Source organism: Bactrocera dorsalis, chromosome 5 (genome assembly GCF_023373825.1).
Source record: "Bactrocera dorsalis isolate Fly_Bdor chromosome 5, ASM2337382v1, whole genome shotgun sequence".
NCBI lineage: Eukaryota > Metazoa > Arthropoda > Insecta > Diptera > Tephritidae > Bactrocera > Bactrocera dorsalis.
In genome coordinates this window covers 6,935,213-6,961,366 of record NC_064307.1, presented here as the reverse complement: position 1 = coordinate 6,961,366, position 26,154 = coordinate 6,935,213, and the positions used below count along the sequence as shown (strand labels likewise).

Sequence of the window (26,154 nt, the reverse complement as noted above, 5' to 3'; positions counted from 1 at the left end):
CAAACATATGTACATAAGTGTTTAGAAAAACGTTAATTCGCTTGGGATTATTTTGAATTTATTGTTATTGTTTACACTCGGCAAAGTCCTATTAGTAATAAAATAATAACGGCACACAAGAAGAAATGGAAAATTTCGTAGCAGTTGCTGTTGTTGTTGTGGCGGCGACAGTCCTTGGCCGGATACAAGCCCGGATCCGCTCCGGTTACGTAGACCCGACTGTCGTATCCGTCTTATATGGCGCCGAACAAGTGTGTCGTATGTCTATAGTCCGTCCAAATTCTCCATAAAAATAAAACAAAGTCAGATTATTCAATAATGATTGCATCGATATCGATCTTTGATTTCCTGAATTCGGAACAACATTACGAAGTACGCCGGCTCAGATAGTTTTATTAGCGTGTTGGCTTACCCCCCACGATGTAGCCCGCCTGCTGCATCTAAATAGGTACATATGTATGTACATATATACATAAATGAATCTAGGTAAACAAATGGAACATACTTTAATGAATGTTTTCCGAAATCATCGCGCATTGATAAAATACCACAATATCACGGAATCTTCGCGTGTGGCCAAACTGATATCAATAAACACGCATTGGACAAATGATGCGTCTTTTTTTAATTAAAAAATAAACAAGAGTGTCGCCCACTGCTTATCCACTTATAATTGTTCGAAATAACAAATCGATTAATATACCACACGACCATAGAAATCTAGCGATAAACATTAGAGTGGGTCGCTCAAATGAAGTAAATGTTTTATTTTCTTAAAACCGATTCTACGGCAGCTAGCTCTCTTACCAATTTCGAGCAGCAAGCTTCTTTATATTTACCTCAGTGAACCAATGAATCGCTTAGGCCCAATTTAGCAAATCAGCCGAATGCTTTAAAATCGAAATAACACTTTAACAGCATTGACATACACACACATTTGTCGACATATTTCGCTATATATTCTTTGTATATGGTATTAAATTATATTAAAATTACAATAAAAATCGAATGTACTGCGCTTTTGGAAAGTCAACTTAGTATATTATTGGGTATAGTTATAAAACTTGATTTTTGCCTCCTCTGTCCCAACGGATATATATAAACACTGCTCACTTAAGTATGGACCACTTGAACTGTTCGCGCGCCGATTGCAAAACCTGTAAAGGCATGAGAGTTTATTACGAAATGTTATACAAATTTATAAACAATTTTGCAAATATTTACTGAGCATATGAGTAATATTAAGTATTAAATACTGTTGTAGTAATTAAAGAAAAGTAAAATTTTCTTGAATTTGTTGCATTTATTTAATAATGGCGTAAAGTATATAACAATAGTAATAACAATAGAGAAGCACTTCTAAATTGCAAGAAAATGTTTCCGCTTTAGCAGCTGTTTTCGGCATAAAGAAAAGGTAAAAAGTTGTGAATAAATTAATTTTAAAACAGAGGTAAAATATGTTTATTTTCGTAAAACCACTTCTTCTACTGATACTGATGAGGAGAACGTAGCAAAATATTACACAAATTGAGGCAAATATTAAAAAACATACAAATATCAACCGATTTAAAAGTAAAATAATATACACTTAAACGTTTAGCATATTTTTATTTTCATACACTCTTGAATTAGCTAAAAGGTAATATATTTTCAGTTCATTTACACCAAACTTGCGATTTGTTTATACATACTCTGGTATAAATGTAATTATATGCTTATGCGCTTATTACTGAGGCTTTACTTGACTGTTTGTCATTCATTACGAGGCACTTATATTTACAAGGGACTACAAATACACGTACATAACTGTTATTATTTAACGAAAAAATTTGCTTGGCAAATATTTCAATTTAATAATAATAAATTTCGAGATTTTTAAAATACATTTAGGTAAACGACGGGGAAGGTTTGAAAATCTACGTAAGCGCAATTCGAGAGCAATTCTTTCTTTTTTAGTGACAAAGCATCTATACGATAAATGCGTCGTACTACCAAAACAGTCCATTGATTTTATTAGTTACCTGCGCGACGGTCTGCTCGGCGATGGGAATGTCATCGTTGCGCAAATCCACACGTTTAACCACTGAGGAGGGATCTGCGTCCAGTATAACTCTACATAAAATAAACAAAAACATTTAAATATAACACAACCAACTAGTCCGTTTTCAATACATACCCGCCGTCACAGATTTCGTCGAATGCCAGCATAATAATCTCTAGATTATCCAAAACCATACGCTTTTCAACAATCTTCTTCAGTATCAAGTTTATCGAATCGTATAGGCAATTCAATACAGACAGTAGAATCAATTCATTCTCATAAGCACTGCCCATTACGTAGAAAAATAGATCCACGTTACTTTTGTAGACACAGGTAAGGCCATCCAACATGATAATTTCCGTATTGGATCGATGTGTTTTGCTGAATAAGTTCTTTTCGAAAGCCTTTTGCTCCTTCACTGTGGGCAACACATTCTTGTCGTAGTACTTGGCCAATATACGGTTGCCATCATTGTCCATGATGCACATGCCTTTGATTATGTTAAGCGTGGGCTCCTATTGTTAAAAGACGTTTATTTATCACTTAAACTTTATCATTTTTACAAAATTTACCATCATAAAACCTTCCATTTTAGTTTTGATTATTTTCGTCGGCAGAATGATATCTGACAGTTTACATTACACGTCAACCCCTGACAGGGTTGCACACGTTACAAAAATGAGCGCAATATTTTCATAATCCTATATTTTTATATTTTTTATTGAGATGTTTTGTAAAAAATACTGTATATTTTCTTATTTTTCGAATTAATGGCTTCATAAAAATGTGTGTGTAAAATAATTTATGAAAATCTTGCAATAAGACTGCCTTTGCATTTAGTGTTCTAAGCGACACCTGTTGGCCTGCAATTTGAAGTATACTGTGCCACCTGTTGGATAGAGCTGTAATCATCCACTATTGACAAAATTGTTTCCTTCTGTCTCCCAATTGCTGGCATCGCTGACATTTCCGCTCAAGTCAAAGGAACTTTTCCATTAACAATAGTAAGTGACAGCTAAATTTAAATTTTAAAGAAAAATTTAAAACGTTTTTTCAATTTTCGATCAGGAACTCCGCATATATTTCTTATTACGCTATACAATTATAACAGCAATATATTTTTTTATTTGTTGCCTATTTTCTATAAATATTTAGATAAATATAACAATATATTTTATACGAAATGGATGTTATACAGAAAATGGATCAGGCGACAGTCACTGAGACGCCCAAGGCCAAGCGTCGCTCAAAGGAGAAATTGGCTAAGATTATTGAGGACGCAATGGCCGGCAATGATGACCTTAGCAACGCTGGGGGAGGTAAAAAGGGAGCCAAGATACATCTAAAACAAAAGGTAGTCCTGCTGTCGGAAGAGAACCAAAATCTGAGCAAAGCTATCAACGTGAAAAATGCGGAGATAACAGATTTGAAGCGATCAGTCCAATCGCTAAATGAGGTTCTCAACTCGGTGCCCATCGATGAATTGCGTTGTAATTCGTCTATAGCGAGTTCCAAATTATTAGAGTTAAGCAAGAAAAATCGCTTGCTGCGAGCCGAACTGGAAAGCACCAAGAATAAAGTTAACAAAAAAGAGTTGCAAATCCAAAAGCTGGAGCGAGACTTAAAACTTCTCGAGGATAAGCTGCACAAAGGAACCACTGAAACTCCAAAGGTGTTTCTACTAATTAACGGTCTTTTTTGATCACAAATACTCACAAGCTGGTTTCTTTTAGGAGCCGTCAGATGAGTTGCGGGTTAAATTGAACTCTATTCAGCAGAAGCTCTTCGAGACACGCAATAAAAATACCGAATTACAAAACCAACTGAAACTCGCACAAAAGTGTCTGCAGCAGGAAATCGGAGAGAACTTTAACTTGGCTACAATGGCGTCGCAGACACAGAACTCCAACTGGCGCGGACGCGCCCAGCAAATCATACATCTACAGCAGAAAGTTCACGAATTAAAAGAGCGCCTGGAAATCGTAGACAGGCAGTACGCGGAGGATAGTCCCATCACCTTTGCCACCGATGATGTTCCGCATGCTGATTTGACAGCCTCACACACAGCAAAGAGCGGTGCACGATCGGCGGGTGGACACGCGGAAGCAAACGTTGCGTCGAATGTCAGCGCCACCTCCTTCGATCGCTACAACACAGTCGTGCGAAAAACCGAGATATTGCATCGCGCCAAGGTGGAGGGTCTAGAGAAAGAGATTGCTTCACTTAAAGCGCAACTAGAAGAGCAGCGAGGCAAGGTGTTGGCACTGAAAGTGCGAAACAAGACGCTCAACGACGAAGTCTTGAAGTACAAAGTAAAAGCGAGTTCCCTGGAAGAACAAACCGATTATAACGGCTTGAATCTGGCGAATATGAATGAGAAAATGAATGTGCAGCGCTACCACTATGAAAGCCGTTTGGAAGAGATGGCGAGACAGCTAAACGACCTGAAGCGCATACATAAGGACGGTGCCTTTCGTGAGGAGGAATTGCGACTGAAATTGGAAAACATGGACAATTTGTTACAAAGCAAAGAAACACACATCGAAGACTTGAATCAGACAATAACGCGTTTGGAAACTGATCTGAAAGCCTTGTCTGGAGGTTTTCTGTTCTCATGCCGCGAACTACGCAAGGTGAGCACGCTTCCCGTGAGTTCCGCTATATTTAACGTTATCTTCTACAGGAAGAATTCATAACTATACTCGACTCGTTGGAAGCCGAGAAGAATGAACTGCTTAAACATAACAAAACACTCGTTGAACGCAGCGAGCAGGATCGTGCAAAGAACGACGCATTGCACGAACAGCTGGCCAAACAGAAGGTGCGCCTTTCGCGCATGGAAGCGCGTATGCGTGAGCTGGAGAAGGAACTTGAGCTACAATCCGAACGGAAGAAGCGCTCGCAACGCATCGCGGACTACGTGAGCAGTGTGAATTCAACCGCATCGATGGGCACTTTCGTTTTTGAGAATACTTCGCAAAATGCTTTATCACAAAGGGCCATCGATGAGTTCACACCCGCACAGGTGTACCAAATGAAGCATGAGTAAGCAAAATAGTCTGAAATTATTTGTGAGAACTGAATAAAACTCTCCTCTAACTCTCTATCTCTCTATGTTTAGGCTCGAATATGCCCAGGAAAAGTTAGCATACATGAGCGAGAAGCTGGCGCATCTGCAGGAGGAAAAGGAGAACGACGCGCGCTCTTTTGCGGAGATTATCAACAGCTCCAAAGGTGTCGTGCTCGAGACAATATTGGGCAATCGCAGCAATGCTTCGCTGTCCGTGGAGATCAGCACTGGCACATCGGTGTAGCTTCAGCTCCAGCTAGTGAGGAGCGATGGCTTATGCAAAAATCTTTACCATCTCCAACTCGAAATTGTGTAAAATTTTGTTCGTAGTGCTTCCATAATTCAGTTTCTTCCGACCAGCTGAGGGAAACCGCTGTTCCTTGCAGGCAGCGCCATTTTATTATGCAAATATGCGAACAACTTTTTTGGCATATTTTCACATTCAAATTACTAGTAACGTGGCTTTTGATAAATAAAACAAATATTTCAAGTTTTATTGAACTTATTTTTATTTATGTTTTATTGCTATTTCAATTATTTTTACGCACCCTACGTTTGGAAAATTTACTAATTTTTGTTCGATACTGTTGCGATCTTCGTTTTCGAAGTTTTATATATGATTTAACTCAGTTACATTTAATGTTGCATGTATTGTGATCTTTAGTTGAATACTTTTTGTAGTTCGTGGTAAGTGAAAAACTCACTGTTTGGAAATATTTAGTTTAGTATTGAATAGTTCGTTTTCGCATTATGCTTTTACTTTTAGGATGTACTATTAGTTTATACTTAGATATATATTTGTTTTCAGAAAGACTAAGACAAGACTAAAAAATTTTGAAAACTTTGCTTTTATTTGACTTAAAAAGTTTTTAGTTTTTTTTAGTTTTTAATTATAATTTATTTATTTGGCAATCATTCGAAAATATGAGGATCAAAGATTAAATAAAATAACTGTATATATATGTATCTTGTGTGGATATTTACAAACACTTTTAATTTTTATTTATATGACAAAAAATGTATTGTAATTTTGGTATTAAAAATTTTTTGTTTTTAATGTAAAGTAATTTATTTTTAGTAGCATAAAAAGTCAAAATGGGATCAAGTTGAAAAAAAAATATTGAAATAAAACAGCTACAAAATTTATTGGAAAATAATAATTATTATTAGAAAACACATTTTGAAATTATAATTTTTAATTTCATAAAAAAATTAATTAAAAAATTACAAAAAAATAAAAAAAATTTAATCAAAATGAACATGTGACATTTTGCAATTTTTTTAAGATAGTTGTTTCATTATAAAAAAAATATTAAAAAGAATTCAAATAAAAAAAATAGAGGATAAAATTTGAAAAAAATATATACAAAAAAATTTTAATCAGTATGAAAAGATTATATAAATTTCGCCACATTTAACAATTTTTTTTATTTTTAGAATGTTCTTTCATTATAAAAAAAAATTAAAAATAATAAAATAAAAAAATAACAAAAAATAAAATAAAAAATTAAAATAAAAAATAAAAATTAAAAAATTATAAAAAAATAAAATAAAAAATAAATAAAAACATTTTTAATCAAAATGAAAAGTTCGTCTAAATTTTAACAAAACTAAATTTAACATTTTACAATATTTTTTTTTTTATTTTTAGAAAGTTGTTTCACTTATAAAACTCCTACTTTTTACGATTTCATTGGGCTGATAAACACGGTAGTCCTTTATTTCATGAAAGTACGCTCACTATTTTTTACTAATTATTTATTTATGTATGTATATACGTATTCAAGCAATGATTAATGCATATGTATATCGTCAACTAAAATGCAAAACAACAAAAAAATCCAAATTTGTTCACTACCTCATATTACAATAATATACATAAAATTTTAAGCCTCCGCTATCCATTAATATAACCACTAACTAACCATTTTATAACCAAAATTCAAATTTTGTTTCATTTTTCATTCTCCCTACGCCTATAGAGTATGTCGAGTGATTTTATGTTTTTTTTTGCATTTTAGATGACGATAAGTATGTACATATGTATATAGGTATATGTATGTATGTATGTATTTATGCATATATGAATAGACTACGTGTAGTTTTAAGCATTATTTAAGGTTGCTGCAAATAAAAGGCACTTTAGGGATTTAATTGTTAGTAATCAGATCCTTTCAATGTTTTGCTTGTTTTTGTTGTAAGAATTAGTTCTATCTATCATAAATTAGTATACGCTTTCGATGCTATCAAAATTTTTCGCACAAACGTCACTCATCGAATTTTCTAATGATTTACTAAGTTGTTGTAAAAACATAAGAGTAGCTAAATCTGTAAATACTCAGTCCAATGGGCTTCACTAGAGGCATCACATGATAACCGGTTATTACTTCGATAATCGTTATTGTTTTCGAGTATAAAAAGCAGTTGGTTGTTATTCTATTCAAATTGTTTGCGGCCACATTTCGTTTATTGGCCAATATTTAGCTGATATCTATAGCATTATATACTTATGTATGTATATTTATAATATAGTATATTGACTAACCTAAGTGTTAGAGTATCGAGTTAGTATTGCAAATTCGATCGAATGTCCTTTATCTAAATGCTTTTATGGGTTTTACGACTAAATGCGCTTAATCCTGGCACATACCAGCCATAATATGTCTTGGTTTTTATAATTAGTTCATTTTATGCAATCTGCCGAATTCATTACATACACTTTTTGGGTATACAAAGTTGATTATTTCTACACAACGTACTTTATTCAATAACTCTTAGAAATGCCACAAGCATCCTGACTGTAAACGAAGCAAAAATAATTTTGAAATTAAAATATAAATCATAAAAATATATAAAAGAGTGGAGGGAGTTAGTGTCTTTAACTGCTTGTTTAAGCTACAAAATCTGTGTGATTGCCGGCGACCAAATCGAAAGCTGAAAGCTAGTAAACAAGTGACTGAAAACACATATTTTTCATGCTTTTCGCAAAACAACCTTTAAAGCTTATGCCTAAATACCTTCATATGTATATTTTCTTTATTTCATTATTATTTTCCGCTATTCAAACTATCAGTACCATTTTTATATACTCATATTTGTAATATATTATATTCTTGTTTCACAATGAATACAGTGTGCTAGAATTTTCCTGCATTTACAAAACTTTAAAACCATAAATTCGTTGGAAGGATTAACGAAAAAACGATAGCAAACGCTTTTTCAAATCAGAAAGTCAAATAAACCCAAAAAATCAAAATTTTATGAACTCCTCCCAGCGTAAAAAACCAAAACTAATCCGCTCAGCTTGCTTACATTCAGCCATAAGCATATAAAGCTCGAAATTTTAGTATTCATTTCGCTTTTAACTCTTTTGCATTCGGTTTGTGATTTTTATTGAAAGATTTTTATTATTTCTTTACTAATTAAATTTAATTACATTGTATGCCAGTGTTTATTGTATTTTGTTTGTGTATATACGTACTATATAAATTTTATATAATATATGCATGTATGTATATTTATAATATATGTAAACGTTTATATCTAAGTTGTGATATAACAAACATTATCATCTGCAAATTCCTTTCAATTCAAAATGGTTGTGTTAATGAGTTTTTGTTTGTGTTTTTTTTTCTTTTTTAATAAAAGTGTTTAATTTAGTTTATGTTTTTTGCTTTTCTTTATCATTTTGTTTGTTTTTAACAACAATAATTGCGGCGTAGTGGCGACGCTTTGCATTTGCATTTATCTTACTACTCTCACATCAAACGTCTGCTTTAACTCCCGTTAGGAGCATTTAATTAATTATTGAATAAGTTCGGCCGAATGCAGCCTAGGGACCAACACAATGCACTTTCGCTGTTCGAAAGTGGAGCAATCCAAATTGTGCAACACAATACATACATACACACACACATGTATATATGTAGTGGGTGCAAATGAAATTCGTTTGGAAATCAAAAGACATGATTGAAATAATAATAGAAATCAGTCTCGACTTGTGGCTGATTGCTTGGCTTTTGTGGATTAGTGGATTTCGCGTCCCTAGGGCTGTGTGGCTCATGATAATGATTATGATGGTTGTGGTGGTGGTGGTGATTGTGGCTGTGGTAGTTATCATCATCGAAATTCTTCAAATGATCGGCATCATAATCATTATTGCTATCAGCTATAAATATGTTAATGAAGAATATTAAGACGACTACCAAATAAAGGATACAAATTAGTATTACAACAAATTGATGATGACAACAACAATAATATAACATTCCCTATTATATAACGGCTTGTTCCACATAGTTGGCGGGCAGCATTCCGGTCTTGCCAGTACGTTCGACGCGTCCGGTCATCCAACCGGAATCGGCTGACTCCACCTCAAAGATAACGTCGCCTTCGCGGAAGCTCACTTCGTCGGTGTCCTGGGCCTCATAATCGTACAGTGCACGATACACACGCTGGTAAAAGAAAATTAAAAAAAAAAACATTATTTATTTGACGAAAAGTTGTATAACTTTTAGTGTCTAATAGACGAAAAAACCTGCTACAAGCTATTGAAAATATTTGAGGTTAGTTCTACAAGATTTTTGTTAAAGTCTGTTTTAAGAAAAACTGCTAAAAAAAAAAAAACGATTTTAATGGATCCCCAAAGCACGATTTGATAATTTTCGTCAAAACTAAAAATTCAAGTGAGCTATTTTACTATGTGTGGAAGCAACTTCTATCTATTTACTTTGAGAAAGCTACGTGGGGTTATTTGCTCACCTAAAATCGGAAGCTTGTAAAATTGAAATATACATATTTCGGCGGGAAGATTTTAGAAGTTAAATCAATGTTTCCTTGGCAAGCTTGGTGGATAATTGAAAAAAAAAAATTATTAATTAAGAAGATTTAACTAATAAGATTTGAAATGGAAGAATTAGTTTAACACTTTTTAATTGCAAATCAAATTATTGCATAGTTTCAAAAACCCTCTAACTCTCTAGGAAAATATATTAATGAACATTTCTTAGCCGAACAGACATATGTAAGTTGTATGATAAAATTTTGACTACAGTGGAAGCTTTATTTATAATACTTATGGGATTACAGTAAACCCTCAACGAATGCAAATGTCTGAGTTAACTAGTCTGGTACTTAGAACACACTAACTTGAAAATCAATTTCAGTCCGTTATAAACTTACCAGATTTGATTTCGATTGTTGCTGTTGCATCATTTGTTGATAATACTGTTGCTGTTGTTGTTGCTGCTGCTGCTGGAGCGCCCGTTGTTGCTGCTGTTGATGTAATAATTGCTGTTGCTGTTGTTGCTGTTGCTGCTGATGTTGTTGTTGTTGCGACTGTTGCTGATGCAATTGGTGATGCGATGCCGTCTCACTGGCCAAGGAGCTGTAAATGCCGTTAGCAGGGTCTATGTCAGCTATGGAGCCGATACGCTTCGGATAGGCGTTGTTCACTACAGCGCAAAGAAATAAAATTAATTAAAACCACATTGCATTTAATATCATAAGAATGTTACTAGGCGACAACGAAAAGAACACAAGAAGCGCGCTTAGCGATAAACGGGACTCATGTTTAGGAATGACTATGAGACAAATTGCTTAGGGCAGACGACAAACGCACAAAATGTTCGAAATGTTTCAAATTCCCCATTTACGGTTTACAATATACTACCGTTATTATTTACAACCAAACCGAGCGTGTACTTTACATTTCAAATGATTAGCCACGACGGGCACTAGCCTACACTCACCCGAACCGCGGCTGTCCGAGCTGTAAATGAGCGTTGTACTGGGTCGGCCGGTGTTGGGCATGGGGCGTGGCCCATCGGTCAACGGATCGTAGTCGGCAATCTTTCCGATGCTGTTCACCGCGCCGGCTGTTGCACTGCCGTTATTCACCAGCCCGCCGCTGCCGACACTTGGGTGACTGTGATTGCTGTTGCTGCCGCCAATGGCCGCGCCGGTGCTGACGGCACCGTTGCTGTTGTGATGCGTCGGCCCGCCTGGTGCACCGCCCAACGATGTGCTTGACGAGAAGTGACTGTTGTAGTTGTTACTGGCGTAGATTTGCTGGGTCGCTTGTGGACCACCGCCGTGCCCAGTGCCGGTGATGGCACCGTTGTTGGCGTTGGCGGCGCTGATCGCGTTGCTGTTGCTGTGATACGAGGCGGTCTTCTGTGGCTGCTGCTGCTGTTGTTGTTGTTGATAACTCAAGTGGTTATTGTTGCTATTGTTATTGCTGTTGGCCGTGGCGGCGCTCGTGTAGTTGTCATACTGGTCATAGGTGGCGCTGTTGGTCCCGCTGCCATAGCCGCCTCCACCGCCGCCGGCGCTGGCCACATTCTCGTTGAGGTGCGCGGCTTGTGCGCCACCAGTTGGGTGATGCGAGTTGTGCAGTATTGCCGAGCGCAATTGATTGTACGTGTTTGACGACTGTTGTTGCTGATGCTGTTGTTGGTGCGGCTGGATTGGTTGATTTGCTGCCGCTGTTGGATACAAATGTGATGTTTGTTTAATGGGTTGTTGCTGTTGCAGCATATGTTGCTGCTGCTGTTGGTGGTGGTGTTGTTGCTGTTGCTGTTGCAACAATTGCTGTTGTTGCTGGTGATATTGTTGGCGTAGCGCCTGTGGCTGCTGGTAATGTTGGTATTGTTCGTGTTGTTGGCCATGTTGTGCATGTTGTTGTAGGTGGTGGTGTGGATGGTGTTGGTAGTGTTGTTGTTGTGATGCCTGCTGTTGTGCCTGATAATTTTGATGTTGTTGCTGTGCTGGCGGCGGCGCCTGATAGTGTGCATGTGTGTTCTGCTTGTGCAGCTGTGCTTGCTGTTGTTGTTGCTGCTGCTGTAGCTGTTGTGATTGCAGTGTTTGCTGTCTGTGATTGGGACTTTGAGTGTGCTGCTGCTGCAGCGCCTGCTGCTGTTGTTGTTGTTGGCTATTGTAAATGTGTGTGCTGCCGCTGCTGGCAGCTGCCTGAGTGCTGGACACTATGGCGGCCGTGTTGAGGGGCTGGTGCTGTATCGGTGGCGGTGGCAGTGTTGCGGCGGCCGCTGCAGCTGCTGCTGTTGGTGGTGTGGGAGCATATTGTGAGAACTGTTCGGCAGCCAATGTTTCAGAGAAATACTCCGTTTCCTCTGAATTTTATTCGTGCATTTTTTTACACATTTTCAATTCGTTTTTGTGTTTGTTGTTGGATGCGGTTTTCAAATGCGATTTGCAATGAGTGTGTTGATGAGGGTGCACAAGGTGGGTGGTTGTGTTCAAGTGCCGTCAATGAAGGGTTAATAATTGTCGCACAGCCAGTGATGATTGCATGAGTGTGTGTGTGTATGTATGTACAGTGTTCGCAATGTCGTTTGGCGCATTAAGTTGTTTGTGTATTTTGTGTGTGTTTTTTTTTCATTTTTTAGCCAGCACAAAATGAAAACGTAAACAGACAACACATGCACGATGTCACAGATGTAAAAATGAAACAAAAAAGCAAATAAAAAATGAACAAGTGTTTCGTAATTGTATAACAATGCAATTTGTGTCTAGCACTCGTATAAATATGTATGTGGATGTATTGTTGTTGCATTATATGAGTTTTGATGCTTTATATGCAGTTAGAACAATATTACAGGCTCTGCGAACCAGAAAATACCTCAAGTGTAACGAATAATTAATTTTCGAAAATTATTTCTGCTTTTACATACAAATTAGGCCTTAAAGTTTATAAAACAAAATAATTAATTTAGCCGCAGTAAGATTAATTGTGAAGGTAGGGTATACTAAACCACAAAAATACCTTAAAATTTTTCTTCTTTCATTATTGCCATCGTAGCCACTATTTTTATGCTCATAAATTACACTGTGCTACAAACTAAGCATGTATTTCTCTATGTACATATGTACATACATATCATCACCTAAAATGCAAAATAACGTAAAATCACTTTTCATAAGTTTACAGGCGGAGGAGATATAATATAAACCGCCCATATTAAAAAAAAAAATGAGTTTTGGTTATACATATATAGGTTATAATTCGGTTACAAAATGGTTATATATAGGTTACAAATTGGTTACATATTGGTTATAAATTGGTTATATATAGGTTATATCTGACAGCGTGAGCTGAATGCTACATATGTATATGTAGAGAATCGGTGGCAATTTTCATTTTTTTTTTGCATTTTAGGTGACGATATGTATTTCTGTATACCGGATAGCGCCATAACCATTTTCGGAGTTGTAATTTGAACAACAATTCGAGTGTCTTCACTGGCTGATCAAAAATCAAATGCAATTAGCTCTAGTCTACTGTACAGTTTTAGTTCGATGGTCTAAACACAATGCGGCAGTTATGTATGAAATAATTAATGAAAATTAATGAGCTTAAATTTGTACACTAACGAGCATAATGTGAGACCATAAAATGAATCAGTTTGAGGCGCAAAGCCGGGTGCACACTTTTCATAATTATAAATAAATATATAACACATTGCTTGTTTACGGCAAATAGTGGAAGCATCACATACCTCGGACGTCGGCGATCTCAGCCGCCTCGCGCTGCTTCTCCATAGCTGCCTTCTTCTCCAAGTCGCCATGATATGCAATGTTCGAAATGATTTTTGTATTCTGCTTGATTCGTAATGTTTCGGGATCGTCGGCGACCTGTTGGCAATATATAAATATACATAAATATGTGTGCTCAAATATTGTTTGCAAATAAATAAAATACATTTTGAAAGTTATACAAACAATCAATTGGACTTTAATTGTGTGCGAATGTTTCGAAACACATTGGATTTTGATTATTTAGGCAAACAAGAATTTTTTAGCATTTATTTCAACTGTTTAATGAATTATGCTTAATAATGCAATACTCGTATGCCACCAAAAAATAAATTTCACTCACCTGTGTAAATTTGCCTTTAGATTTTTCAAAGTCTTCGTGATACTTCACATTCGATTGGATTTTTGTGTTTTCTGCTATTCGCTTCAGTTCGGGTGTGTCCGCAATGACGGTTGCTTTGGCCTTTGGAATGTGCCTGCAGTAAAAGTAGAATTTAATTAGTGAATGAATTCTCCGGGTAAATCATATTTCAAAAAAAGGTATTTTACTAAGTTGATAGGCCTATCTTTAGTTAGTATGCCAAATATGAGCGCGATCTGTCAATCAGTTGGTTTACAGCAGCTGCTTAAGTCGGTACACCTCAACAGTGCGTTGCGATTTTTTCAATGGATAAATTTATCGGACAAAGGATTAGGCTCAAATTTTCATGTGCAGAATCGTTGCGAATGTTGGAAAAGGCTTATGGCGATTCAATTTTATCAAAATCACAAGCCTACGAGTGGTACAAAGCCTTCAAAGACGGTCGGGAAGACATTCGTTGAAGACATGCATCGTTCTGGACGACTTTCGACCTCTTCAAATTATGAAAATATTAAAACAGTGAAAGATATGTTGCTTGAAAATCAAACATATCATGACAAATGTTAGAGAGACGGCAAGAGAACTCGACATCTCCCGCAAATTAGTTTGAATGATTTTGTGTATTGGGTATGAAACGCGTTCTTGCTCGACTCGTTCCGATGAAGTTGACATTTTTTCAAAAAGAGTAGGGCCAACAGGTCTCTTTGGACATGCTTGATCGTCCGACATTCTTGGAGAGCATTATAACAGCCGATGAGACATGGCTTGATGAGTTTGAGGTGCAAAGAAGTCAATAGTCACCGGAATGGAGGGAAAAAACAAGCCAAAACCAAAGAGACAGCGCCAAAGCTGCTCAAAAATCAAGGTGTTGCCCATTGGGTTTTTCGATATTCGAGGTTTGGTGCATCATGAATTTGTTCCGGATGGTCAAATGGAAATTGCCGATCCGTGGAACTCATTTTTAGTCGATTGAAGAGATAAAACAAAATTCGCTGAAGGAGCTGAAGGCCATCCTAAAAAGTGCTTATGAAAAGTGTTCCGAGGACTGGCAAAATCGTTGGCATAAGTACATTACACCTTATGGGGATTACTTTAAAGATCTTAATCCTAAAATGAAACATCAAAAACTAATATACCAACAAAACTATTTAGCTCGAACCTGCTTCCAATGAGGTTGCCCCTTTGTGATACTTCAATAGTAAAGTTTGTCACAGTAACCCGATTTTTAGAAGAATGGAAAGAACGATCGAGTAATACAAAAACGTAGAATCAAATACTTTTTAACATTTGGAACTTGATACCAGGGAGTATTATAAATTCATAATTAATTTGCTCTTCTTAGTCTGATCAAACAACTTTATATACAAGTATATACTTATATGTAAAAGTATATTCCCCGCTAACAGGTGTTTGCATAACAAGTTCCACCGGACAATTAAGAATTAATGAAATCTTATCTCGGCGATAATAAATAATAGAAAAACAACATAATTAATAAACTGAGTAAACAAATGGCACTCTACACACATACAAACCCATACAAACCAACACACATGGACACAAAACCACCAACTAATCATCAACGGAGCTTTTACACACGAGCGCGAAGCAATTAATGCAACTTGTTGTGAGTGTCACCCTCAACCGAATCGATGGATCGTAAAATTTTGTAATAAACAATACAAAACAACAAATAACTGCATTGCTGACGTTTAGCCGTCAATCAGTGAGAGCGACTGGGAAAGGAAGAGAGGAAAGCATGAAAAAGTGATCATTCTGCGGTAAACGCGATACGAGCGCCACATGAACCGTTACAAAAACGACAACAACAACAAGTTGGTGGTTAACCTATTATTGCGATAATTGGTGGCGGCAATGAGGTGTTAACGATGTTGACACATTCGGAAAATAATTGAAAGCTTTTGCATTTCTCTCTGTTTGCTTCATTCATAAAACAGAGACTGATAAGATATGAGATGATATATTGAGTGCAATTGACTTCTATCTAGCACATTTTAACTGGAATGATGATAAAACTGCATTTGGTCATTTCCGAATTAAATGGCATCTCTGGTGTGGCGAGTTCGTCGCATTTGGCATTCGTGACAGATTCAGCTTGTGCAAGAACTGAAGCCCTCGACCTGCTCAAGCGAATCGCTTCACTTTAAGAGCTCTGAAATGTTCCAAGACGATCTGACGTTTTTGAGCCAAATTTTGTTCAGCGATAAAGACAATTCTGGGTCAATGGGATTGTAAGAAAGCAAACTGCCCCACTTCGGATGAAGAGCAACCTGAAGAGATTCATTAGCTGTCATCTCATCCAGAAAAAAACAACTTTCATCCTGCAGTCCTTTAGGAAATTTCATCACATAGTATATCGTTTTTAGTGATTTCCGCATTCCCTGTATTGGTTCGCAAACCAGACGGATGGCACTTTCGGCAATTTTATCAGCTATGTCGTTTCCTGGAATTCCTTTGTGGTCTAGGATGCAGTATATATGCAGACGCTTTCCGGCAGGCACTACATCTACTGCCTCTCTACTTTTTATGACGGGTATTTGATCTACTCTATGTTGTTTCCTGTGTTGTTAGCTAACTCAGCCACTTTCCTCTCCACAAATTCTTCCACATAGAATATAATGCATTCCGAAAGTTTAGGGTTGCCTGAGATCCAGGTGCTTATTGAGCTGTAAGTTAGAGACCTTCGTAGGGAATTCATCTATTGGCGCCAATTTTGTAGCTAACTTTGCTACACAACTTTCTACTGCAATGTTGATTGGTGGTAGGTTAAGAAACCTTTCTAACTCATCTGGTAGAGTGGTTCTTAATGTCTGTAGACCCTGGCATCTTCTTACATGCACATAGGGCACCACTGGTATTTTTTCATTTCAAAACTACTCCCAGGTACTTGATATGTTCCTTAATTGTTAATTCAACCACGTTGAAGCTCGGGGGTTTTCATAACGGGTTTTTGTACCTCCTTGTACGGATTACCACATCTGTCTTATCGCCACTTACCACTAAGTTGGCCGATATCGCCCATCGGTGCATGACCCTTATGGCGTTGCCCATTACTTTACTGATTGTGTCTATGAACTTCCCCGTCACGGCATAAGTTATCAGCTTGGGTGTTAAGCAGATAAGATAAGTCCGCATTCGTAGTGGCCATAAGTCGCAAATTCTGTTTAAACATTAAATGCTTTTTGCCAAGTATTAGCTATGGAAGAAACGAAACCCTTTACTTATAGACACAAATTCCGACAAAGGAGGAAACCTCCGTAAAAGACACAGAAGGAAGAAGTCTGCCCCGCTTTGTTGAGGCCACCATTTTCTATGTAAACAAACAGTGTTTTATTACGAAATGCCTCAATTGCTCTTTCGGATGACCGCGTTGCGAAGAAATGTGCGGCTTAAGTCCTTGTAAAAGTGCCACAACGGATGGTCTTATGCTCGTTACACTTGCGGCTTCCTTACTTGTTAATGGGCTAAATGCTTCAAAAGCAATTAAAGGAAAATCGATATGTTGTACAGTGCCACAACCGCGTGTGTGTGTGTGTGGGCATTGCAAAGTGCATTGTTCGCGGCTGTTGTCTGCGGCGTTGCGTATTTCCTTTGGTCCTTCGCTTAATGTGACCAGAAAGCAACTTCAAAATGCAGCACGGTTCAATGAACTCCACGCGAAAGGACACGACAAAACGAGTGGCGGAAGGAGAAAAACCCCCAAAGACAATAATTCAAGTAATTTCGTTTCGATTTTCACTCGTGAAGTGAGCAGCGGCGCAGGGAGTTGTAAGACCGCTGGCGCTGTCAATGATAAATTCGTAATCGAAAGCGCGTAATTGTAAACAAAACGATTGAAGTTGGCGTGTATCGAAGGGCCGCCATCAACAAGTCATTGTGCAAGAAACCCCTCATAGGCACCACTCATCCATATGTGCCCATCAACCAGCACTTACCAGTAACCGTGCACGAAAGTAGTGCGCTGCTTGAGCAGCAAATCGGTGACAACGAGCGCCAAACATACTGACAAAGCACAAAAACAAAGTAAACGAACACACAAAGGCAACACGAGAGCAAAATCTGGTACTTTGGCACAGTGGCACAAGGCCGTTTGATGACCAACCCATCAAACACACACACACACTCACAAAAAAACAACAAAAGCAATCGCTGCTGGTAACTTTTGAACTCGATACTCGTACGCGTGGCGAGGAGGCAGGAGGCCACCGTTTGGCACATGGAAGCCGACAAACGCAACACAGTGGTGACAGCAGCCAAGCGATGTGAGAACCAGTCGAGGCGAAAACAAGCCGTAGCAGAGCCAGCAAAGCGCGCCAGTAATCCGATGTGCCAATGTGTCCACAAATAAGCCATGCATGCGCCAGTTCCTAACCCACAAATCACACACGCTACTTAACACCCCACCACCACCTCGCGAACCCAAGCGAGGGGCTTTGCCACGGCCCCGTCGCCTCACCAGCGCCGTTTTTGTGGCGCGCTGTCACTCGCGGTAAAGACGCGCAGCTGTTGCCATAGGTCAACGAATCGTTGATGATTTAAGTGCTAACGGCAGCGGCGAAGCGGAAAAGGAAAACGACACAATAACAACAATGGCAAGCCATACATTCGAGCGCTCAATAAAAAGACATAATAATGCATGATTTTATTGTTGTTGCTGCGTTGCATGTCCAATCGCGTATTCCCTGCTGGGTCGGCATTGTAAAAATAAGCAGATTATTGAGCGAGAGGATGCGTGTGCGTTAGTGTGTGTGTTAGTGAGATAGCAAGGATTTAATTCGGCGGTTTTATGGGCTTTAAAGCGGCTTCGTAATAATTAATTGCCATAAAAGCTAAAGAATTCGAAATATTTGCCATTAATTGCTTTTTGCTAAATATTTATCGCTCATCTATTATTTGTATGTATATTTGTAAGTTGTACAGATAGTTAGTTTACCATATATAGTCGTAAATATTTGTTCAAAAACCAATTACTAATATACACAGTGGTGGTGTTATAATTAGGCACGCTGTATTAAGGTTACATGGGTTTCACGACTCCATAAAATAGTTGTTTACTGTCTCACTTAATTCCGCAACATCTCTAGAATATTGTCCTAAATTCTCACGTTGATCCAAGCAATAGTTTTGGAGATAAAGCCTTGAAAAGTTACGCGCTTGAGGTCAGCTATATAATCGTTTAAAACTTTAAGTGCGCTTTTTTCCAAATTATGTGTTTCAAAGTTGGTTGTCAAGATTTCTCGCGAACTGCGAAACCGAGAGGTTTTTTCGTCTGGTTTCACAAAGAACTGTACATAACAGTCTAAGTGTAATCAGCCATCTAATCTAACCTAACCTAACTCAATCGAGCTTAATGAAATTTTACATAGGCCTGCGATACACAATTTACAGTCTCGAACCAAAATTTCTTTTGTTGAATTACAAATATTTAAAAAACAAGAACGTCGATGGCATTTTTTCGTAAAAACGTCTGCCAAAAATACTATCTTCACTTTTTTCTTTCCCTCGTTCAATACCTATTTATGATCTTAATTAAAACACGTATTTTTTTACTTTTGATAATGCTGTAAGAAGTTCTGCTGTCAATGCGGATACATCTTTTTCTGAGAGATTGCCGGGAATGACATCGTGATGACCGTGCTTTGAATATTATCTTTTGAGAATCTCACAAAATCGTTTAAAATATGTATTTTTGGAATAATAAAAATTTTTAGTAAAATATTAAAAATTTTATATGAAAACAAATTATTTAAACTAGGCTATTTTTGGCCCGTCGAAACCCATGTAACCTCTTAAGGATCCAAAAACACAGTTCCACCGAGATATACTATAAATTTGTATACTATCAGTGGAATATTCAATATAATGGGAAGCCATCTTTATGGTGGCAAGAGTGACTCATAGATTGTTTTCGGGTTATATGGAAGCATATATAGGGCGTTCCAAGGTTAACGCAAGATTTAAATTTGCCGTCATTTCAATTAGTCTCTACACAGTTGTCCAAATTAAAACATATTTTGTATGCAATTTTCGAACTGCGGCCGCTAAGCTTTTATTATTTTTGAAATATTGTTGTATAATGAAGTCAAGTTGTTCTAACGTGTAATTTTACTAAGTCTAAACTGCCAGGTATCGATTTGTGAGCCGTAAGGGGACATTTCGTCTGTTTTCTTTGAACCTGTTGACTCGGTTTTGCGTGCGTGGAGTTTCGTCACAGAGGTGGGTAGATCACGGATTTGGTTATTGTTCGATCGTTGAGGCCGTCGTATTGCTTCTGTTAGCCTCTGGATCGTATCCCCTAGTTCATACATAATGTCTCCATTCGGTAGTGTGGGTTCCGCTTGAGGCGTGCTGTCTTGCAGCGCAGGTGGCGACGATCTTGCTTTTAGAGGCTTTCCCACGGTGAGCGCTTGTTTTGATGATGGCACCAGTCTTGGTACATTGTTTAAAGGGGTCAGCTCCAATACTAAATCCACTAATGATCGGCATTCTTTTGGGCAGTTCCGCTTCTAGAATCATGGTGCCAGCGCTTTGAGTGCCGTTGCTTGCCTACTACTACTGCGTCCAATTGACACTCCCTGACCAGGGACCGAAGTGGCTGTTTACTGATACACCACGCGGCTGACACCTCGGCAGAGCAAGCTCACATCACCCTTTTCATCTTACCAGCGGAGAAATCGAGGTCAAGATACCCAAGGACTACAAATGCGCCGCGGTACGTACCAGTCAAATTGTAATAACGGCCTCATCTAACATGGTGTACAGACATTGGCCAGGAAGCCGTCCATTATGGGTACGTCGCGCCCAGATTTTGTCTTTATTGATTCAAAATGCCCAAACATGATGAGGAGGCACATACGCACTGGATGATGCGTCACCCGTGCTGGGCTCATCAGTAGCAGCGACTATCCCAGAGGTCGATTAAAGTGATATCGCAGTGGCACGGCCCGAAACTCCAGATAAGTGACTGAAACATGTTATATTACATATTATATTACTCTACACCGAATTGATTCTTGGGCTTAAAGTTCGATACAACAACGGCTGGGCGGCACAGGAAACGCAGTCCCCAATACTGGGACAGACACCAAAACCTTTTGGGACAATCCCAACCAAGGATAAAGTTCTTGCAGTCAATAAAAACCAATTTTTGACAGTAATTTGTCATTTCAGCCATTCACCATGGTAAATCTGGCCAAAAATCTAATTTCATAGAGTTGACTAAGGCCTAACTGAGGAGGATTAAGGTGTAAAAAATAAAAATTATTAGTTAGTTTTTATTTTGAAAGAGTTTTCTAGTAAACATTTCGTTTGAAGTGAATGAGTAGCTAAGTGTGAGGATCCACAAATTGACGGACAGGCATATTTGACCGCCAAATGAGTACACGCTTGTGGCAGCTTATAATCAATTGGCACTGCGGCCGCTGCTGACCATTTGGGCTGTGGGCAAGGGAAACGGAAATGGACAACTGAACGGAAACCAACACGCCCGGCAAATTGCACTCAGCATAAAAGCTCTCCACAACTGCCAGCAATGAGAGTGTGTAAACAGTTCATATACGCAATTACATGCATTTGTATTTGTGTGTGTGTGACTGTGTGTGTGCAAAACTGCACTTTCGTTGTAATTGGCGCTTGATTTTCCAATGCGCAATTCATCCACAACATCTGAGATCATAACCTCACAGACTATGTATTCGCATGCACTCTAAATATGGCAGTGATGAATGAGCGACACTCCTCGCACCAGCAATCCCGTTCCACAACTCGCAGTCGGCTTCGACGTCGGTTCTGGCGTCATAAGCCGGGCGCTGGCGCAGCTGCTGCGAAAGTCGACTGCACATAAGGTGAGGCGGCCGGCAGTGTTGCCAGAGTTATTTTTTATGTCGGCGCACTCAATACAAATTTGTTGCACAAATAAGTGTCGGCAGCAACATAAAAAATTTAACAATTTAGGTAATTGAAACGATTTTTGTTTTTGTTTCGTTTTTTTCAATTTTTATTTACTCAACTGCGAATTTATTTTATTTTTATTTTGTTGTTTGCGGTGGCGCTGCCGATGTGTGTCACTGGATGAGATCACTTCGGCTGCTTGGCAAAGGTCTGGCGAAGAGCAATGAAAGTAAAAGCGTTACCGTTACCAATAGCCATTTGTATGTGAGTACACATGTGTGAATCGAATGGGTAACGGTATAACAGTGATAAGCGAATGCAGGCCGAATGCACCTTTGCTCGTAAGCACATGTCTAATTTTTTTCGATTTCGAGGCTACGTGCGCAACCACGTGATATGTGGATTTGGATGAATTTCAAATTTTTTAGCTGGTTGCCTTTGCAGCATCGTTGTTTGTTCGGTTGCGTTGCCCCGCTTGCATTGTGCGCCACTTTCAATTTTTTATTATTAATGGTTGTTCGCCAATATGGATTATGGAGGAGAGACTGGTGCCAAGTTCCGTGCCATTCGTCACCGTTTTTATCCACATTTGGGTTAATGCTCGTGCGGGGTCCTCTTATGAAAAAGTGGTTTCGGCAAATATTTGGGTGACTGCGTTTTTCGGTTTCCATGAGTTGAGCGAAAGTATGCAGTTATCTAATTTCGGTGCATTCAAATATGAATGAAATATAAACGGCTTTAGGTAAGAAACATTTAGGTGGAATATAAAAAACTTTTTAACATTATCTAATAAAAATAACGAGTACCAAATAGTAAAAGCTGCAGCAGACGAATTTAGACAGCTTTCTCGAGTATGGCCCTTACTATAAATTATCTAAATTTTATAAAAACTCAGTCAGATTTAACAAATTTAGGAAGGGTGCCGAAGCGCACCAAAAGACTTCGGCACCGTTCGCGCATCTTACGTCGATATCTTAAATTGAAAGCGTACAAAAGCGTACAGCTTAAGCTAGAACTGAAACCGCTCGACCTTCCCAAGCGACATCGATTCGCTCTATTCGCTCTTGAAAAGTTCCAAGAAGATCCGACGTTTTCGAGACGAATTTTGTTCAGCGGTGAGACCCATTTCTGGTTCAATGGGTATGTAAACAAGCAAAATTGCGGCATTTGAGACGAAGAGCAAACTGAAAGGATTCAAGAACTGTCATTTCATCAAGAAAAAACAACGGTTTGGTGTGGTCTGTGGATCGGTGGAATTATCGCTTCACATTTCTTCAAAAATGATGCCTGAAAGCTCGTGATCCTGATTTCAACAAGAAGGCAACACTTCCCACACACCGCATCAATCAATGGATTTATTGAGAGAATACTTCGGTGAGCAGATAATTCCAAGTTTCGGAGCGGTCGATTGGCCACCAAGATAGTGTGATAACACACCGTCACATTTTTTCCTGTGAGAATATGTACAGCTTAAAGTCTATGCGGACAATCCCGCCTCGATTCAGGCCTTAGAGCAGAACATCAGGCGTGTCATTCGCCAGTTACTAGTCGAAATACTCGAATGAGTCGAGTCGAGTCGAATCGAAACTTGAACTCAACGGATAGACCATCTGAGGCATAGCCGCCGCCAACATTTGATAGAGATAATCTTCAAAAAATAAAGCCGAGAAGCCCATGAAGCTCTACCAGATGTTCTAGTGCTTTAGTCAGAGTTCTGAGGCTGACATGAGATAAGCAGCGACATCTATTCAGATTTGACAATGCTCTAGTGCATGTTTGACACCACTGTTGGTGGAATCCACATTTTAATAATTATTCCGGCCAACCCCTTTCCGATCTCCCCACCGAATGAGATATTTTCCATTTACGAGTAAGAGTATCTCCAGCAATTACATTGATTGCATTTCGAGTCCTAATAATGCATATTTTTAATCACAGCAAACTTTCTCTGACAACACAACCGTCCGTGGCAAATAGTAGATAATTATGGGGCAAGTGATGAGGGAAATTGTAACGGCATTCGCAGTTCATTGCGCCAGTGAAGAGTGAAGGGTTTAAATGCTTTTAATTTGTTGCAGGATTAACGGAGCATTTAGCAACAATTAAAATACCGCCAACGGGCATATTGGGTCAACCTACTAGAATAATGCAGTGGCAGCGGTGAGCGATGACAGTTGGTTGCTTGGACAAAACTATGTCACAATTGGAAAGGAAGCATACTCGCAATGAAATTGTTGCAAACTCGATGCTCTCAACCGAACTAACGATGACAGGCACTTTGTTGTTGTTGATGTTAATGTTGCTGCCATTGTTGTTACACCAGTACGGCAGAGGCTATGCAATAATGAAAACAACTACAACAATTACTTAGTTTAGTCATTCTGCTCTCGATAAATCGCTGAAAGGAAAAGTGGGCTGCCCGAACAAAACCGAAAAACCGAACGAACCAAACGGAGTAGTAAAAATGCAAGCAAAAAGAAAATAGCAATAAAATATCAAATAACCAACCGCCGCTGACACAACCAACCCAACACAAGACACTCCACTCCACTCCGATATTAAAGAAAAGCAATGAATGCATGTGAATACGGGACATTCGCCGATTATTCCCTACAACCAGACATTTGCCATTTGCTCTTATTTATATTTAGTCAAAATAAATGTGTACATGTGTCCCTGCAATCTATAACTGTAACAACTGTAACATGTCTTTCAACAGCGCCATTCTTTCCATCTTCCAAAGCTCTGTGCATGTGGGTATTGTTGTCGGGTGGAGGCAAGTTGCCAAATAACAAATGAATGACAGTAGTTTACTTGCTGTCCGTCCGTCAGCAGGAAGTGACTGTTGCCTCTGCGAAAAATCCATCCGTCTTTCAACCAAAGCATAAGCATTTGATTACATTTGGCTGGTGTGTAAGGAGCCTCGAGGAAGCCATTTCCAATCTGCAGCAGTTGAAAGGAGCAACAGACCGACTTGGCAATACGCAAATTGGGAGGGAAAATGCTAAAAAAAAGCCAAATGCTGTCATGCAATGTCATAAAAAGATCCAAATCAAATGTGGAAAAATCAAATTGGAATCGATGTGAATGATGGCACTCGAGCACAGTTAAGAGAGCTGAAGCGGGTTAGGAAAAAAATATGACAGGAACTAACTTCGACGTTCAAGTGCCAACACTTGGCGATGACAGTCATGCGAAAATTGTTAAAAACGACGTTGACGACGATGTGAGGAACTGATTGAATTTCGAGCTAACGAAGGGATTCAATTCCAAAGTTGCTCTAGCTGATAAGGATTATCCATTCACTAAGGGCAGCGATGCATGACAACTGATAGCAGATAATAAAGAGCATGTCAATTTGCATATGTACATATGTATATGTGTGTGTGAGAGTTTGTGAGTAGATATGCCTTCATACGTTGAATAAAATTCCTAATAAAAATACAACTGAGTTCCAAAACTAATGATATTTTCGTATCTAATGCGCTCGAAGCTGACGAGTAACACACAATAAATTTATTTCTTTGAAAGAGCATTTAATAAAAGTTATCAGCGCAAATAACGAAAATTACACAAATAAAATACAGGGTTTCTCCGAAAAGTAATAGGACTGAGTAGATTTAAAAAAAATGTTTTGAACTAATCGTTTACAATTCTTTCAAAATAATCCCCTTCTGCGTCGATGCAGCGCTGCCATCGCGATTTCCAAGCATTGAAGGCGTCACGGAAGACATTCTTCGGAACAGCCTTTAGATGAAGGGGGACTCAAGCAGCTCCATCGGCCTTGTCAGGTAAGGAAACAAAGAAAGTCCGGTGCGGCCACATCTGTGCTGTAGGACGGCTGCGGAAGCGTTGGGATGCCTTGGTTAGGTAGTTGTTCACAAAAAAGGCGGTGTGAGCCCTTTGTTTGAGTCTCTTGAGGACTTCCACGTAAAACATGGCGTTGACGGTTTGTCCAGGAGGAACAAATTCATGGTGGACAATGCCTTTGATGTCAAAAAAGACAATGAGCATCGTTTTTACTTTGGATTTGCTCACTCTTCGCGGCCTTCCAAAAAGGTTTGGTGCCACCGAAACACACCACTTCTTGCTAAAAGTCTCTGTCGCTGTTTACAGAGTTTCACAGAGAATTTAATCGCGTACCTCTGCTCTTACGAACGCTGCATTTTCGGCTTGCACCACGATAACTGACCAGCGGAGCGTTCGTTAGCTAGAACA

General features: G+C 38.5%; 3 protein-coding genes across 9 annotated transcripts in view; 1 reads left to right on the top strand and 2 right to left on the bottom strand.

Moving 5' to 3' along the window:
* Positions 1 to 936: 936 nt before the first annotated feature.
* Positions 937 to 2,771, bottom strand: LOC105223421 (coatomer subunit zeta-1). The gene is made up of 4 exons (XM_011201152.4): positions 2,614 to 2,771; positions 2,177 to 2,556; positions 2,022 to 2,112; positions 937 to 1,157 (listed from the first exon to the last, which is right to left on the bottom strand). The coding sequence occupies exons 1-4, from the start codon at positions 2,629 to 2,631 to the stop codon at positions 1,110 to 1,112; spliced, it is 537 nt and encodes a 178-aa protein (XP_011199454.2). The 5' UTR covers positions 2,632 to 2,771; the 3' UTR covers positions 937 to 1,109.
* A 174-nt stretch (positions 2,772 to 2,945) lies between these two features.
* LOC105223422 (coiled-coil domain-containing protein 13) lies at positions 2,946 to 6,062 on the top strand. The gene is made up of 4 exons (XM_049457311.1): positions 2,946 to 3,713; positions 3,775 to 4,674; positions 4,725 to 5,086; positions 5,163 to 6,062. The coding sequence occupies exons 1-4, from the start codon at positions 3,225 to 3,227 to the stop codon at positions 5,353 to 5,355; spliced, it is 1,944 nt and encodes a 647-aa protein (XP_049313268.1). The 5' UTR covers positions 2,946 to 3,224; the 3' UTR covers positions 5,356 to 6,062.
* Positions 6,063 to 8,770: 2,708 nt separating this feature from the next.
* The window catches only part of LOC105223423 (LIM and SH3 domain protein Lasp), a 56,640-nt gene continuing 39,256 nt past the window's right edge, over positions 8,771 to 26,154 (bottom strand). For 2 of the 7 annotated variants that reach the window (XM_049457304.1, XM_049457305.1), the window contains 5 exons: positions 14,008 to 14,140; positions 13,628 to 13,763; positions 10,862 to 12,241; positions 10,293 to 10,564; positions 9,314 to 9,565 (listed from right to left, as the gene is read on the bottom strand). In XM_049457304.1, the coding sequence (XP_049313261.1) occupies positions 9,386 to 9,565; positions 10,293 to 10,564; positions 10,862 to 12,241; positions 13,628 to 13,763; positions 14,008 to 14,140 (2,101 nt within the window). In that variant the 3' untranslated portion in view covers positions 9,314 to 9,385. Of the gene's footprint in view, positions 9,566 to 10,292; positions 10,565 to 10,861; positions 12,242 to 13,627; positions 13,764 to 14,007; positions 14,141 to 26,154 lie in introns of all 7 variants that reach the window. The other 5 variants (XM_049457303.1, XM_049457306.1, XM_049457307.1 and 2 more) reach the window with 5 other exon arrangements.

Bases quoted from the DNA above. Each gene is read 5' to 3' on its own strand.
- LOC105223421 (XM_011201152.4), bottom strand. The intron at 2,113-2,176 runs GTATGTATTGAA...TATTTTATGTAG, and splicing joins GACGAAATCTGTGACGGCGG to AGTTATACTGGACGCAGATC. The intron at 1,158-2,021 runs GTAACTAATAAA...ATGCCTTTACAG, and splicing joins CCGAGCAGACCGTCGCGCAG to GTTTTGCAATCGGCGCGCGA.
- LOC105223422 (XM_049457311.1), top strand. From the start codon at position 3,225: ATGGATGTTATACAGAAAATGGATCAGGCGACAGTCACTGAGACGCCC. The intron at 3,714-3,774 runs GTGTTTCTACTA...GGTTTCTTTTAG, and splicing joins GAACCACTGAAACTCCAAAG to GAGCCGTCAGATGAGTTGCG. The intron at 5,087-5,162 runs GTAAGCAAAATA...CTCTATGTTTAG, and splicing joins GTGTACCAAATGAAGCATGA to GCTCGAATATGCCCAGGAAA.